Source organism: Lethenteron reissneri, chromosome 47 (genome assembly GCF_015708825.2).
Source record: "Lethenteron reissneri isolate LAM-NWPU_2019-01 chromosome 47, ASM1570882v1, whole genome shotgun sequence".
Classification (NCBI taxonomy): domain Eukaryota; kingdom Metazoa; phylum Chordata; class Hyperoartia; order Petromyzontiformes; family Petromyzontidae; genus Lethenteron; species Lethenteron reissneri.
This window is the reverse complement of record NC_083825.1, coordinates 5891302-5906146: the sequence shown is the minus strand read 5'-3', so window position 1 is coordinate 5906146 and position 14845 is coordinate 5891302. Positions and strand designations below refer to the sequence as shown.

Sequence of the window (14845 nt, the reverse complement as noted above, 5' to 3'; positions counted from 1 at the left end):
CTCCCCAACTCTCCCCCCCTCTCCCCTCTCCCCCCCCTCCCCCTCTTTTCCCCCTCCCCCCCCCCTCCTCTCCCCCCCTCCCCCTCCTCCCCCCCTCCCCGCGTACGTACTAAATGGATTGACCCCTAACCCCGCGGCGAGGAGACTTTGTATCCCCTCCCGGAGTTTGTGGGAGGCAAGTGCACACGTGGCACGGGGGGGGGGGACATGGGAAAGGCGCAAGCGGCACCGGCAGCGGCACCGGCGGCACGCAACTGCCGTAGAGACGCGACCGTGCAGCGTGCTCGCTGCGCGGGGACTGCCGCTGCCGCCGGAGCATGACATCACCCCGTGCGCGCGACCCGGCGATGAGACTTAACGCGCACGCTATTGGCCCGCCGCCATGTGACGTCACGACTCCCCCCCCCCTTTTTTCTTTTTACCAAATCGCGGCTTGTGATTGGTCGTTGCCGTGGCGACGAGGGCCGCCCGCCCAGCCCTTGGCTCGTGGCGTCAGGGGGGGGGGGGGGTGTGAGACCAGGAAATGATCGCGGCGACTCTTCGTGTTGTCAAGTCGGTGAGGGAACGTCTCCGCTTTGTCGCTTCGACTCGTGTCGGGAAGAAAGAGGGAGGACAATAAAATAACCTCATCACGCCTCGACTGAAGTCATCGCTTGATAAAGTGTTACACACACACACAGAGAAAAAAGGGCAAAAGCGTGCGTTAGCCTCCGTGAGATTTCAACCGCTAATGCTTTTAAAGGGACAGGGACCGGCGTCCATTCAGTGCTGTTTAATACCAGCTGTTAATTACTGCGAGCTTTGCGCAAAGTTAACTTTTGATTAAGCGGCCACGTGAATTGAGTGGGGGGGAAGTGGGGGGGGGGGGAGAGGCGATTAGGGAATGAAAAGGGGGGCTCATTAACGTGTCTGAAGCCGTTGCTGTGGGGTGGTGGTTGGAGTGGGGGTGGTGGGTGGGTGGGGGAGCGATTTGTTTATCGCTGGGCAACGAATTGATAAGTACAGAGAGACCTGTGCTTGGAACGAGTCAAGTTTGTTCTTTCAGTTCTAGATTAGAAGTTCTTTGAGTCCGACGGTAGCCGGTCGGGTCTCCGTTCTCCGTCGATCAACATTTCCACACTTGGCTGGCGTGAATGACGGGAGCTGGCGTGGGTGTGCTGCTACCTCGCCTCAGGTTCGTGATGGAAATGTGTTTTTGTTTTCCCACTATATGGGTTGTTGTTGTTGTTGGTTCTTTCGGTAAAGTCACGTAGAATGGAAATGATAAAAATAAAATAATTCTCACGACGTTTCGGCCACAACGCAAGCAGCCCGTCCTCAGGTGGAGAACGCGTCTGTCGAGGAGACAGTGAATGTTTCAGACTCTGAATGTTTCAGACTCTGAATGTTTCACACTCTGAATGTTTCACACTCTGAATGTTTCACACTCTGTCTCCTCGACAGACGCTGTTCTCCACCTGAGGACGGCTGCTTGCGTTGTGACCGAAACGTCGTGAGAATTATTTCATTATGTTTTATTTTTATTATTTTATTATTTCCATTCTACGTGACTTTACCGAAATAATCAAGAAGATGAATCCCTGCAGTCACGAGAGCTTTAAGAAATATATGGGTTGTTGTTGTTCGTCACCACGTCAGCTAATGAGGGGGGGGGGGTGCTTCGTAGGACCAGAGCGGCGTTTATTCAAGAGGAACGCGAGATGTGCACGCATTTTATACGGGGATTTTTTGGTTGAATTTCTGATGGTTTTGCATTTCCGTTTGCTCATTTGGTTTCGGTGGAGTCTTTTTTAAATCCTTTATATTAAGTTTGCTTGCTTGCTTGCGTGCTTGCTTGCTTACGACCGTGCAAATCTTTCGGTCGTTTTTTAACCCACTTCCCGTGATCCAATCGAGCTGACATTTTGCACACAGACTCGTTGTTCGTGAAATTTTTTTTCCAAAATTTTACACTGTTTAGGGAAAACAAATGAAATATTTAATTACCAATTGCTTAATACTGGCAGACAATCATCTGACCCATAGGTGGCAGCCATCTCAAGCCAGAGGACGAGAGGACTCTAGCCGCCACGCATATAAAGGATTTATAGTGAAAAACGTTGTTTTTACGGGTTATACTTATTATTATTTTGATGAGCGTGGCACAATTTTGGCATGCACCAAAAGTGCGTGTTGGTGCAATATGTTGTTGATTTCGTAGCACGGTTAACAACAACAGCAACAAAAAATCTGCCATGAAAAAAGTGCCGGTGGCCTGAAATGTCACCTTAAATTTTTTCCTCTTTCAGAGAGTTTTGTTGAAAAATGTGTCACGTTGTTTTGCGCGTGTATAAATCTTAGTCGGTGAGTGAGCGAGTCGAGTTCTGCATTTGTAACCACATCCCTTTCGGTAAAAACCCAACATTCTCGTCGCAAAGTGGCATGAATCCCATTCGGTTGGCTTCCTGTCACAGAGCCTCCCGTGTTGCTTCAGCCGAACCCAGCGGGCTCACCACCACCATGGCACCTTTTGTAACTTGTTTAAACAGTAGCCGGTGCAGCACAAAGGTCGCAGAGAATGGCCTCAGCTGTGATGGTGTGGATGCAGTAATATTTCGCAACGTTGTGGTTTATTTTTTAAGCACGTGCGACGAGAAGGGAAAAGTTATTTTGAACAGTACCGTTGCGCAAACTACAGTTGTACCACTTGTACAACACACACACACACGTGTAGATGATGAAGTAACGCCTCTTTTACAAAAAAACACGGAAATTCTAAACTTTACGTAACTTGCTGTACTCAATTGTAGTTGACGAGGCCGAATGATATTTTAATGTCGGTTGTTAAAATATTCTGGTTGAATGTGCACGGTTTAACACTGCTGGGGACAGACTCTTTGATAAACATCACGTAGACATTCTTTAGAAAGTCTGCTCGGTAGAAAGGACATTGACCATTCATATTGTTCTAATGTAAAGGCAACTTTCATAAATAATTCGGAGTTGCTTGTGTGGCACAGTCAACTTAGTTTGCCTGCTCCCTAGTTGTTTCACCAGAGATACTTCCAAATTAAATATAATTTTATTCATTCCAGCGTCAAGGGCCAAATTTGTCAAGCGTTTTCATGTCCAGTGAGAAGCTTTCGGTATTTCAAAGAGATGAACACCTCCCGGCCACATCTTGCCATGTAATGTACGGCCCATGTAATGTACCTGGCCACGCTGGTCAGTGTGGGTCGGATGAAAGGGGGGGACCCAGAAACCTGTTAAGATATCGCTCATCGCAGATGTTAACCATGACCGGGAATAGAGTTCGTAGCCACCGTTCCACACCATCTCTCTGTCGGGGAAAAACAAGTTGATGTAAATATTATGGCAATTACTCCCCGCGCAGACGCCGTAAATTGGTCTTTACTTTATTTACGCACCGTTTACAAAGTTAAGGTCACGTGTATTCAGGAAGGGTGGAGTGGTAACAAAGCGGTGAACAAACAGCGCTGTGAACCCAGTGGCCTGGGTTTGATTCTCAGCCATGGGTAGCGTCGATGGCTCGCGATAGCCAAATCAGATTTGGGGTTCCACCTTTACCAACCTGCACTGAGCAGCGTGGTGACGGATGGTCGGACAACCCTGTGCCATCCGACATGGTGTGGAGGAGGCCTTCATCCAGCAGTGTGATAAAGAGCTGAAAAGGAAAGGCTGTCGTAATTTACACATAACAGGCCTCGGCAACGCGTATTGAGTTTGTGTACGACATTGCTTTTTTATTTTGAACGGGTTCCCATGGTTTTTATGGAGTTCCTTTGTCAATGACACCTGGTTATCCAGCTGCATTTTGTTTTCCAAGTCTGGCTGCTGACGAGATCCAGGAAGTTCAAATCCGGTCCATAGTTTTGCTCGCTTAAACAAAATGCTTCTTGATAATATTGGTCCGGTAGAGGCAGTAGGCCGACGAAGTGAAACATTTGTATTCATTTTTATAGACACAACACTGAGTTCAACTACTTTATTTGCACCCGTAGTACTTGAGGTGTTCGTAACATTGAGCCTTAGGTGCATTCCTGTTTGGTCAGCTCTGGCAGGGCAGCTTTGTTATTAACTCGGCTCTCGTGACCGCAGTCACGACTCCATAACCACAGACTTCTTCCCGACCGCGCATGGCTTTATAGAGTTTCTCTGAACTTTGTGAAATCACGTGGAGGCTAACTAGAGCCCGCTGTTTGAAAGGAAGTGCGGATGGTGTGGCCGGCTCCAATGTTACCATTCCTTCTTCGTAGCAGCCGTCCTTACAAAAAGGAAAAGCACTACGCTAATTGAAAGTTGAGGGCTTTCTAATGACGTGCAATTCTCAACTTACAGTTTTTGTGGACATGTAATTATTATAAGCATATGAGTTGACTTAAGGGCAAGTTCAGTTAAGGCATTGCTACTATGGCTTGTGCTATACCCATGTGCACATACATTCTTCCACAGAAATGTTTAAGGGGCTTTATTTTCTGTTACATACTGGAGCACATGAATTTGTCAGAACTGCATTGTACATTATGATCTAAATTCTAAGATTCTATAGATAAGCAGAAAAACATCTTGATTTTTTTGTCCAAAAAAATCGTGCTTTTTTTTTACACAATCAGCTCCACAGCCTTCTGGGAGTGAATAATGTAAGCAGCATTGATTCGGCACAAGCAAACTGTGGACTGGTTTCGACACACAGTGTCTCATCAGCCCTCAGACTTGTTTGAATCAATACTGGTGAACTGCCAGATGTGATAGGCAAGGACTCGCTTGAAGATACGGTGTCCTATGAGTCTCATTCGGTATTTGTATAGAATGTAGGGCAGTGGAGGAAAATGTCATCTTTTCTATGTTCAAAATGATGATGTGACCATTTTTTATTACGCTCTTCGCCGTTAGAATCATTTACCACCCTCAGTAGTGGTTGCCAATGCAATGTCCATCTTAAAATCATGCCCGGAGACATATTTGTCCCAAACAACGTATAATAGCAGTTAATGAGGCTGCAATGAGCTATGTTTAATTTAGCAGATTTTAATCTCTTAATTGTTGTTCTTTATGCTAACTGTAGATGACTGGGTTGGATTGTTAAGCGCTTTGTGAGGTCCCGATCCTGTTGTTGTCCGGCGTGCGTAGCCTTCTCGTATGCCAGTCCTTCGTGTCAAACCTTATTGGAATCATTGAGAGAAGTCCTCTTTATCTGCAGTGAGTGTATGGACGAACGTCGCAGATCCTAATATCCGCTGGGTTATCAATGAATTTACTTCACTTACCTGTGGGAAATGATTCTTGCAGAGGAATGCGATAATAGGAAGAATAGGGTCATGGGTAACAGGAGCTTCCATGGACCCTATAGCTCCTCCAGATAATAGGAGCCGCAAGTTATAGACTTGCGGATAAGAGGAATTCTTCTGAACCTCGGCGCATGAGCAGGTTATATCCACAGGCTTGATATAGCCGCAATAGGAGGGCACAGTGGTAACAATTATGCGTCACGGCAACAAGGGCCTGAGTTGGATCCCCAACTCGAGTGCCTTCCTGTGTGGAGTTTCTATGTTCTACCCCACTTCTGCAAGGGTTTTCCTCCGGATTTTTCTGTTTCCTCCCCATAGCTAAACTAAAAAAAAGCCATACAATATAACACGTGTTGGCCACAAGCATCCCAGTGCTTAAAATGTACTCGTGAAAATCTCTCAATTCGGGATTTACATGCAGCAAACACCGCCCCTCCCCTGTCAAAACTTGTTGTTCGCATTGTCCCATTTTCACGGGGTCAGCCGCTCTGTTGCTCGTTCTATGTGTTGCCCTGCATCCTCCTTGCCTTTAGCCAGCGCTGACCTTGACCTCTCCGATCTCCTCTCTCTCCACTCTCCTCTCTCTCCGCTTTCTCCGTCAGATCTTTGGTCCGCGAGTTTGATAACCGTTGTTAGTCGGTGCGTTGATGCTGCGTGACGTCTCTATCGCGAGCCAATGCTGCTTACCGCACTGCCACACAATGTACGCTGCAATTTCAATACCCGTGGGACCAGAGCTGTATCTTGGTGCCAAAACCTCGTACGCCCTTCCAAAGTACAGCAAATAAATCCCAATTATGGTAAAAGTAAACCATCCTTGCATGTTTACGTTCAAATATCGTAGTAAGCGTTTTAAAGAACGAATGTCCCTCTGGTGGTAGTAGTCTGGGATTAAGGAAACGTGATTGTGCATGTACAGCCATTTTTGTCAATTCCCTGCTGGATGAGGGCTTCCTCATGCCATGTGGGTCACGGGAGTTTATTTGACCATACTTCACCACGTTTGTCAGTGTAGGTCGTGATGATGTTTTTTTTACAGAGTACGGCTTGATGTTTCTCCGTGTTTATCTATCTTCGTGAAAGCAATCTCTGGATTTTTCTTTAATCTGGCGCGGCTCAGGGGCGATCACCATCTCTCTTGCTACCCACATTGTGGCTGTGTTTTTGTTGAAATATCCTCAGCGAGTTGGCCACCGCAGTGTGCCACGGAAAAATTGTGGCAACAAGAAACGTGCCCCGCCGAAACGACCCAGTGAATTATTTTACCCCGGCAATGTCTGCTTCTCTTGCACTTACTTACAAGCTTGTTAAACGCACGTGTTTTGCTGCCACGCCTAAAACATTTTTCAAACATTATGAAATGGCTGGCTCTTTCGTTACGTGCCGAAACTTGTTTCCGTAAAATACGTGTGCGTCTATACTAACTGATTTCTATTTGGTAGCAAATGACCTGTCTGAAAAGACACGATGGTCTGGTATATGTCGGAGGATCTCACAACAGCAAGATTTGGAACATGCTCTGTTTCCCTTTGTTATAGTTAATCTGATTTTCAATTACAATAATAATTATACACTTATACAGCCAATATTAACCCTTTCTTAAGTGCCCTTAACTCTCAATTTTACACTTTAAATGCCAAAATACACTTTGGCTTTATGTAGCATCCAATGCATGAGGGTCTCTAAGACTTCGAATGGCAATCTGTGTTGAATTACAATTTAACTGCTTGCCCTTACGAGCGTGGTGATAGGGAAAGTTAGCAGTTAGGAGTAATCGTGAAAATTGCAGACAGTTCAAAGTAGAAACGTGCATGTATATTATTTCTAGTATTTTGCTGCTCGAAATTTCCGCATGATAAGCCAATTTGTTGAGCTATCATTTGTGGCCAGGTCGCTTCTGAAAATTAAGCGAATAGCTCAGTGGGCTTTACCTGGTAAGATAAAAAAAATAGTTTCGTTTTGCATTTTAAGTTATTTCTTTACTATTTTCATTACTTTGTACTCCTATTGTGTTTTAGTATTGTTTGTTGTAACGTTCTTACCCACCCCAACTGGTCATCTGTGAAAAAGAGCTTTATAGCTCATCGGATTTCTCCAGTGTTAATAAATATTCTCATTATGATTTTATCAGTTAGGAATAATGGTGGAAATTGCAGACAGCATAATAGGTGAGTGCATGAAGGCAAAAGGGCACGATTATGACCGGAGGCTGGATCCTCCCATGTCACCTGTGCATAATGTCACGTGTGCATAATGTCACGTGTGCATAATCCGTGCTATCTTGTTTTCGACTGCCAAGGTTCAATATTATGGCTGTGTAAAGTTTCAGCAGCAATAGGACAATGCAACAACTGTTTGTCGATTTCATCCTTGTTAGGAGTCATCTGTACAATATAGGCACCATTGCCTGCTGCCACCTTCTGCCTTTATGTGGACAAGCCCTCGCTCTTCACTGCAGGGGGCAGTTTGGCCCGGCTAAGGGTCAATAAACCAGTTCTTATTTGCTTCAGGCCTGCAGGAACTTTCCTGTACGATACATCTTTCATCACTTGCAGACAGTTTTATAGTTTGTTCAAAGTATCTTTGCTGCTGCGTGGATTTTTCGTGGTTGTGCTCCGTGTGGCTCTCCGATGCGCTTTCAGGGTTGTGCCGCGTGTTGTTCGATACGCTGGCCGACATTTCGCTCTCTCCCACGTGCTTGGAGCTTCGGCAAACTTCGTAAGGAACTGATTAGTCCCTGAAGAAGCTCCCGGCAACGCGGAGCGAAACGCCAAACATGCCCAAAACACATCGCCGAGCTATGAGGTTTATAGCTTTGTCCAGCTCCCGTGACCACAAAGCATCAGGAACTGTGTGGCGTGGAGGCTTCATCTGATAGGTCGGATGTTCCCGTGCGCTCATCCATCTCTTACGCGGCAACATTCCTGCGTGCGAATGTGCTTTGTGCATCAGCAACCCCCTCCACACTTCGACCGCCGTCCCCCACCCCCACCCACCTTAGCAGCGCCCACCCTAGCGTCGTTAGGTGGGAGACGATGTGTTGTATAGCCAGGTGCCGGGGTTAGCCAGTTCCTGTGAAGAAATTCCAACAATGCTTAAACAGGATTCTGAGCACAATATAAAAGGAATTAAAACAAAAGAGCTTTTCGTACCCGTGCGAATGCCCAGGATATTGCTTTTTTCACGCATTTTTTTTTAACCCTAACTTTGCCGTCGCGTGGTGTGTGTGTCACGGCGTAGCGTCATCGTTGAGTACGGTGAAATTCCTTTTCCCCCGCTGCCATATCAACCGTGACGACCATTTACACGCAGACACAATTGATGCGCAAAATATATATTTGTGGACGCATCATGTACGATACAGTCCTTTTATCAATCCACTGCTGGATGATGGCCTCCCCACACCGTGTGGGTCATGGCGGCTTGATGATGCAAGCGTCGAGTACAGACATTGGAGTATGGTACAATACAGCGATGGATTTTTCTTCCGTCTGCTCCTTCTCACATTGTAGTCCCCACAGTACCGGACAATTCTTTTGATGCGTTGCGGCCATCGAATTCCTGTCTATGTTCAGCCGTGCATTGCTTCTAAGGTGTTGGTGAGATGGGGAACATTCTGGGTGGTTTATAGACTACTGCGCATATCTATCAGTGTGTCGCCATAATAAGCAGGAATTAATGCGAGGCCCATAATAAACACTGGACATGTTTTACATGTTAACAATGAGCGCAGCTTGTGGCCACGTTGCTCAAGAGGAAGGCCATCTGTCGCAGGAACACGTGCCATATGGGACCCATAGCACACAGCCCATAACAGCCATCACATAATGGGCTATTCATCACACAGCGCGCTATACCGTTGGCTTCATTGTCGTGGAAGTTTATAAAAAGCAGATTAACGTACTGCTGTACGAGCGTTTTTTTTTTGGCCCTTTGTCAATCCTTTGCTGGATTCAAGGCTTTCCCATGCCACGTCAGTCATGGGTTTGTTTGGCCATGCTTCGCCACACTGCTCACTGCAGCTTGCTGAAGTGGGGGAGCCCATGGTCGTTGAGGAACATTGGGCAGGTACAGGAATCAAACTCGGGCTGCGGTGTTCAGAGTGCAGTGCGATAACCACTGCACCGTCGTTTCCCCACCAAACTATGCTATATGGATTTACAAGTGACAAATGTTTGGCTTAGCTGTGTGGAACAATTGGCTTATACCATTGTGACACTTAATGGGTATGTTTTCATGCCGAATTGACCTTGTTATTTCCTGTAAAGGAAATGACTTGCAAACTGTAATCTGAACACACAGAGATGGACATCGTATGATAATGCACATATACCTTTTTCTTTTCCAACAACATTTTTTATTTTAGAACCAAGATGGTAAAGATATATTTTCGATCGTGTAAAAAAAAAGTTCCGCAGCCCGAGACGGTACTGTTAACAAATTTAAAAATACGCACGTGCCACACGTAATGCAGGCCACACATGCCATGCCACGCCACAGCCCGCTGTCGCTAGCTGGCATTCTTTGGCAGAGTGTTGCCAGCAGGGAAAATATTCTGGCTGAGTCATTCGTGTGCGTCCGGGTGAAAGGCTGCACTGCACGCAGCCTGGGTGGGGTCTACGAGAGTCTAGAGAGCTCGCGGTTGCTCAGCGGTTGTGTGGTGGAGGCCGTGGGGCGGTGGTAACGGGCGGTAGAGTTACTGACAGTGAGAGCGTTGCTGGCCCTCAGTCAGCTGCTCCGCCGGCTGGCCGGCCGGCTGTCTCGCTGACTGACCGACCGACGAGCAGCCGCGGGCGGATAAAAAAAAAACACACGCTCGGTTGCTGGCATGTGCTCCGTTGCCCGGCCTTGCGTGCCCACACCTCCCAGAGGCAAGAAGACGGCGCGAGCTCAGCAGCAGTGGCAGCGGCGGACATGGTGGCCTACATGCTGTCGTGGTGCGGTGCTGGCCCCTGCCTAAATGAATGCGGGGCTCTGCCGATAGCGGAGCCCACGGAGCGCGGCCGCCTCTTTAGTCTGTAAGTGCGATTTGCGCGCCGCTACTCGGGCCACTGACAGCGTCGGGCTTTTAACTTTCTGCTGGGCCTAGCGCTGCCTCTGCTCGTGGATTGATTTTTTTTTCACCGTACCAGTGCGCTCGCGTCTCTGTCGCGCACCGTGTTGCTGTGATCAGAGGTGTAAATTAAGCGCCCTGGTAATTTGTTTCGTGTTGCCGCTTGTTTGATTGTAATTTATTTTTGTTGGAGCACCAAGTAGGGGTAACGTGAACCGCGAAAATGAAATGTTGTGGGGTGCGCTCTGCACCACAGGACTGTGGGGGGGTTTTTGATGGTCAGCTGACTTGAGTTACGTGATGATATTGGGCGGCCGGGTGGCGCGACGTTTACAGTCGTGCCGCACCACAAGAGGGCCTTGGCTTCGATTCCTCCTCTGTCCCACTTCTCTGTGGGTTTCCTCCGGCTTCTCAGATTTCCTCCCATAGCTAAAAGACAAGTACAATGTTACTGGTATTGGCCAAACATGCCAAAGCAAATAAATTACCTGCATATTACTCAGTTGCGATAACTTGGTGGGATCCTCGTAAAAAGCGACTCTCAACACCCATTGAGATTTTCCTGGGTAAATAAGCACAACGATAATATATACGAATACAATTATGTAATGAAGGGCTTGCGCCTAATGAATTTCACTCGGGGATAATAAGCTGGTATACAACTACTCGAGAGAGGAGCGGGGTGGGTTTAGCTCATAAATTTTTGGGCTAGAGGTAAAATCGTTGGTGAAGTGATATTTGAACAAGTCCTCGGACCCGCCCTCCGTTCACAGCCCACACTGACAGTTGTGTTGAAGTATGGTCAATAAACCCACAGTGACTAATGTGGCATTGGGGAAGCCTTCATCCAACGGCACTTTCACAACGGGCTTTATAAGTGCTCGAGCCTAACGCACACTTGAGTACTATTGTGTTGACATTCCTAGCGTGCAGTGAATAGCAGCAATACAGTTCAGTGATAAATAATAAGGAGTTTATTTAAGCTGGCACTATTCTTTACATGGGGCTTGCAAATCGATTAATCGTTTAAAGTGTATAGTAAGAGACTAGTTTTTTTGTATGCAGGGGTTCACATTTTAAGGGCCGCACGTTGAGCGATTTGCTATTGTTGGCAATGCCTCGCGCACAACGGTTTAAAACGATGCATCACAACGGATGATTTGTCGCTGCTGACGTTCGACTCGGGAATAGCGTATGGGGCAATCCCTCGTATATTTTGTGACAAATGGCAGCACAAAACGCACCAATTTGGCACTGTTTAAGAATCAACATTCGATGCATAATGTGATGAATAGTTACAGTAAAAGGTAAAGGTGTAGGTCTGAAATTGCTCGTCTGTGCCACGTCTGGCGGAAGAAACCTCAACCGGAGAGAGTTCAAGAGAATCTCTCTCGGATATGAGGCCGACTGTTTTCCGCTGGCCCAGACGTCTTGGTAGAGGCGGAAGTTGCCACACTCTACCACGCCACACGTATTTGTTGCCCTTCCGTCTCGCCTCAAACATGCACGGCTGGCTACGTACGGTGCGAAAGAAGCCCAACATTCGTCCGTGATCTGCCGATCGATCGACTGTGGTAAAGCCATTTGTACCACTGGGTGGGAAGAATCGGGAGCGATTTTAAGAAACTTGCACCGTTGTTTCAGTTACCACGATGCTAGGACAAAACTGGCATACTTTTGCAAATGAGGTCACTCTCGCCAATGATTATTACCGATTAAGACTTTCTTGGTCCATCGAGTTCTCACCCGGTTAAAAAAAAAAAACTTCACTAATAGCATAAAACGTTATGCTGGGTTACAATTAATCATCGGTTGAAGTCACCAGAGGGTGTCTTCTAGGAGTAAACTTAAATTAGCGCCCAAAAGTTACTGCTAATAACACTCACAAGTGGTGTTTTGGTGCTTGTGAGCGTTGTTACCAAGGCGTTGTTTTGGGCCCTTTGTGCTACCTTTCGCATAGCCGATGGGGAGTGAATCGGGACCGGTGGCTCTCGGTGCATCATCTCACAGCAAGCCTTTACCAGGGCCGGGCCGGCTCGGTTTCCCGGGGTCCGCGTGCTCGGTTTCGTAAGCGAGCTGAACACGTTCACACCCGCACACACCGCTCTCGGAAAAAAATTAAGTTGTAGTGTCTTCGTGGGGTTAGCACGGGAGGAGAGATGGCGCTGATCAGTGGCGGTCCCACGCTTGAGTCAACTTCAGTGTCGTGTTCTATTTGTTCCGAATATTATTTGACATTACTAATAGATATGACCTAACGTAACCTAAGCTGCTTTAAGTGCCATTAGTTGATGGATTGATGCATAATTTATATTTAATGTACAGGGTGGTCCAAATGTATTGTAACCCCCCCCCCCCCCTCCAATTAATTGACCCCTAAAATAGTTTTCCTTTGCATATAAATTTTTGTTTTAAATAAACCTTGCTTAACCCAAATATAACGTTTTGGAGAATTAAATGCGGGTCACAAGACATCTGGACCACCCTTACTACATCTGTCTACGGGCGGTAGATGGGGCAGGGAGCGAGCGAGGGAGACGTGGCAGCAAGGCCCTATCCCATGCAACCCGCGTGCCTCGCGAAATGTTTGGGACAAAATCCAAGCAAGCCGTGCTGGAATGGCCCAGGAGGACTATTCTTGAGCTGTCAAGCTCAAGAATAGTCCTCCTGGGCCAGCAGTGGTAGGAACTTGGCATACATTCCATCAGAAGAGTGTGCCGAGGTCTTCTTGGCATGCCCTCTGAATCGCAGTTGATCACGGGGTACGAGGTGTACTCGGCTTCACCCCCAGCTTTGATTATAGTGGCAGGGAATCTCTTTTTCATCACAACGTCTTAAAAAAAGACCCCCCCCCCCCAAACCACAGCAAGCAATTAGAAAGGCAATCCCCGCTGTGCACTGTAGCTCGGCCTCTTTCAGAGGCTCCCGGCGTGCAGCGGGTTTAATCGCGGTGGGATTGAGAGATTGATTGCCCAAGTCAAAGTTACGGTGAAGTGAAGTGGTGGGGGGCGCTACAGTCACTAATCGGCTTTTTTCTTTGGCCGCTGACAAATGAAACGAATAATGGTTTGTGAAAGTGCCAGATTAGCGGTGGTGGTGTATGCGTGTGGAATCTGGTGCACGGGAGTTCACGTGGAATTGCTGGTGCCGAGCACGCGCCGGTGTGGGAGGGGTGGGGTTTGTGGGCTTACATGGGTGAGGAAGGTGCCAGATTGGCAGCTGTGGGTGAAGGGTGGGGCAGGCAGCTTGCAGGAGCTGATTTTCCCATTGTTGAGCCACTGTTGTGTTCCTCCAAATGACATTGTTTGACACCAGGTGTTGGCGACGTTGCGATTTAGTGCGCTTGAGGGTGGGCGTCATTGCGCCCACGCAGGGCGGACCGAGAGAAGGCGTCACCTTTCTCGAGAGAGCGTGGCCGCGATGCACGGGTGTGGACGATTTGTTCAATGAGCACATGCTTGTTGGAACAGGTTTGGACACGTGAGCGTTTGTATGCAACAGGTCAGACGTTTGAACTGCAGCAGGGAGAATTGCACTCATCATCATCTTTGTCATCCGTCTCGCATTTCCCCACGGTTGCGATAGGGCATTGAAAATGAGCTGGGAACATAATTCCGTTCAGTAAATGATGAGAGTACCCCATCACAACAGAATAATAGTGCAGGCTTGAAAACCCCACGTTCAAAGCAAGGCACAAAATTATGTAGGAAGCATGCAGTCACGTAGAAAAATTATAATAGATCATGACTTTTTTTTTTCTACGTGACTTTACCGAAAGAACCAAAGAGTATGGATTCCTGCAGTCACGAAAGCTTCAAATCAAAATCATGCAGTCTTTGTGCATCATGCAACAACAAACCTTCAGCATTTCCTTATGAAGTTCACTGTGATCCCTCTTGTGTTATATCACCATCCAAATAAAATAACTTTGAGCGAATGGTACCTCAAATGTGACCAATGCACTTAATCAGTCGATGCCAATGGTTTTAGTGTTTTGCATATGCACAACAGCTGTGTGCTTTTGACACTCTTTTTGTAGCTGTATAACCGAGCGGTACCAAGGTTGTGTGCCAAGCCAGCTCGGCACGGTTCAGAAGGCCCCAGGTTCGTTTTTTTTCCACCGCGAAAGCCGAGCCGTGCCACTGACGTCGCACGCATCGAACGATTCGAAACAGAGCATTGACGGTGTAGCGCCGCTTAGTTCTGGCTCAGCGCGGCAAATGGCCAGTGGAAAATCGGCCAGAGCGTGAGGCCTCTGCTTTGGCTCTGCTCGAATGTTCCAGTGGAAAAGAGGTGGAAATGTCTGCCCTTGTTCATCCTACTAATCCTCCCAATGATGCCTTTCATGAAGTGGAGTAAATTTCAGATTGTAAATCGGAACTGCTTGCTGTACCCCAAACTTCTGACGTGTTAAATTCAATTCTGCTTGACCTAAATTTGTTTTCACACGCATCAATTGCTGCATGTATTATACCAAACCCACATGTGGGTGGACATATGTGTG

At 47.3% G+C, this 14845-nt stretch overlaps 1 protein-coding gene across 5 annotated transcripts in view; it reads left to right on the top strand.

The window, feature by feature from the left end:
* The window catches only part of LOC133354340 (PH and SEC7 domain-containing protein 2-like), a 127332-nt gene that overhangs the window by 22475 nt on the left and 90012 nt on the right, over nucleotides 1-14845 (top strand). For 2 of the 5 annotated variants that reach the window (XM_061571103.1, XM_061571102.1), the window contains exon 1: nucleotides 956-1174. The exons of 1 other annotated variant lie outside the window; for it this stretch is intronic. In XM_061571103.1, the coding sequence (XP_061427087.1) occupies nucleotides 1134-1174 (41 nt within the window). In that variant the 5' untranslated portion in view covers nucleotides 956-1133. Of the gene's footprint in view, nucleotides 1-955; nucleotides 1175-9935; nucleotides 10307-14845 lie in introns of those variants that run through there. 2 more of the 5 variants (XM_061571101.1, XM_061571100.1) reach the window with 1 other exon arrangement.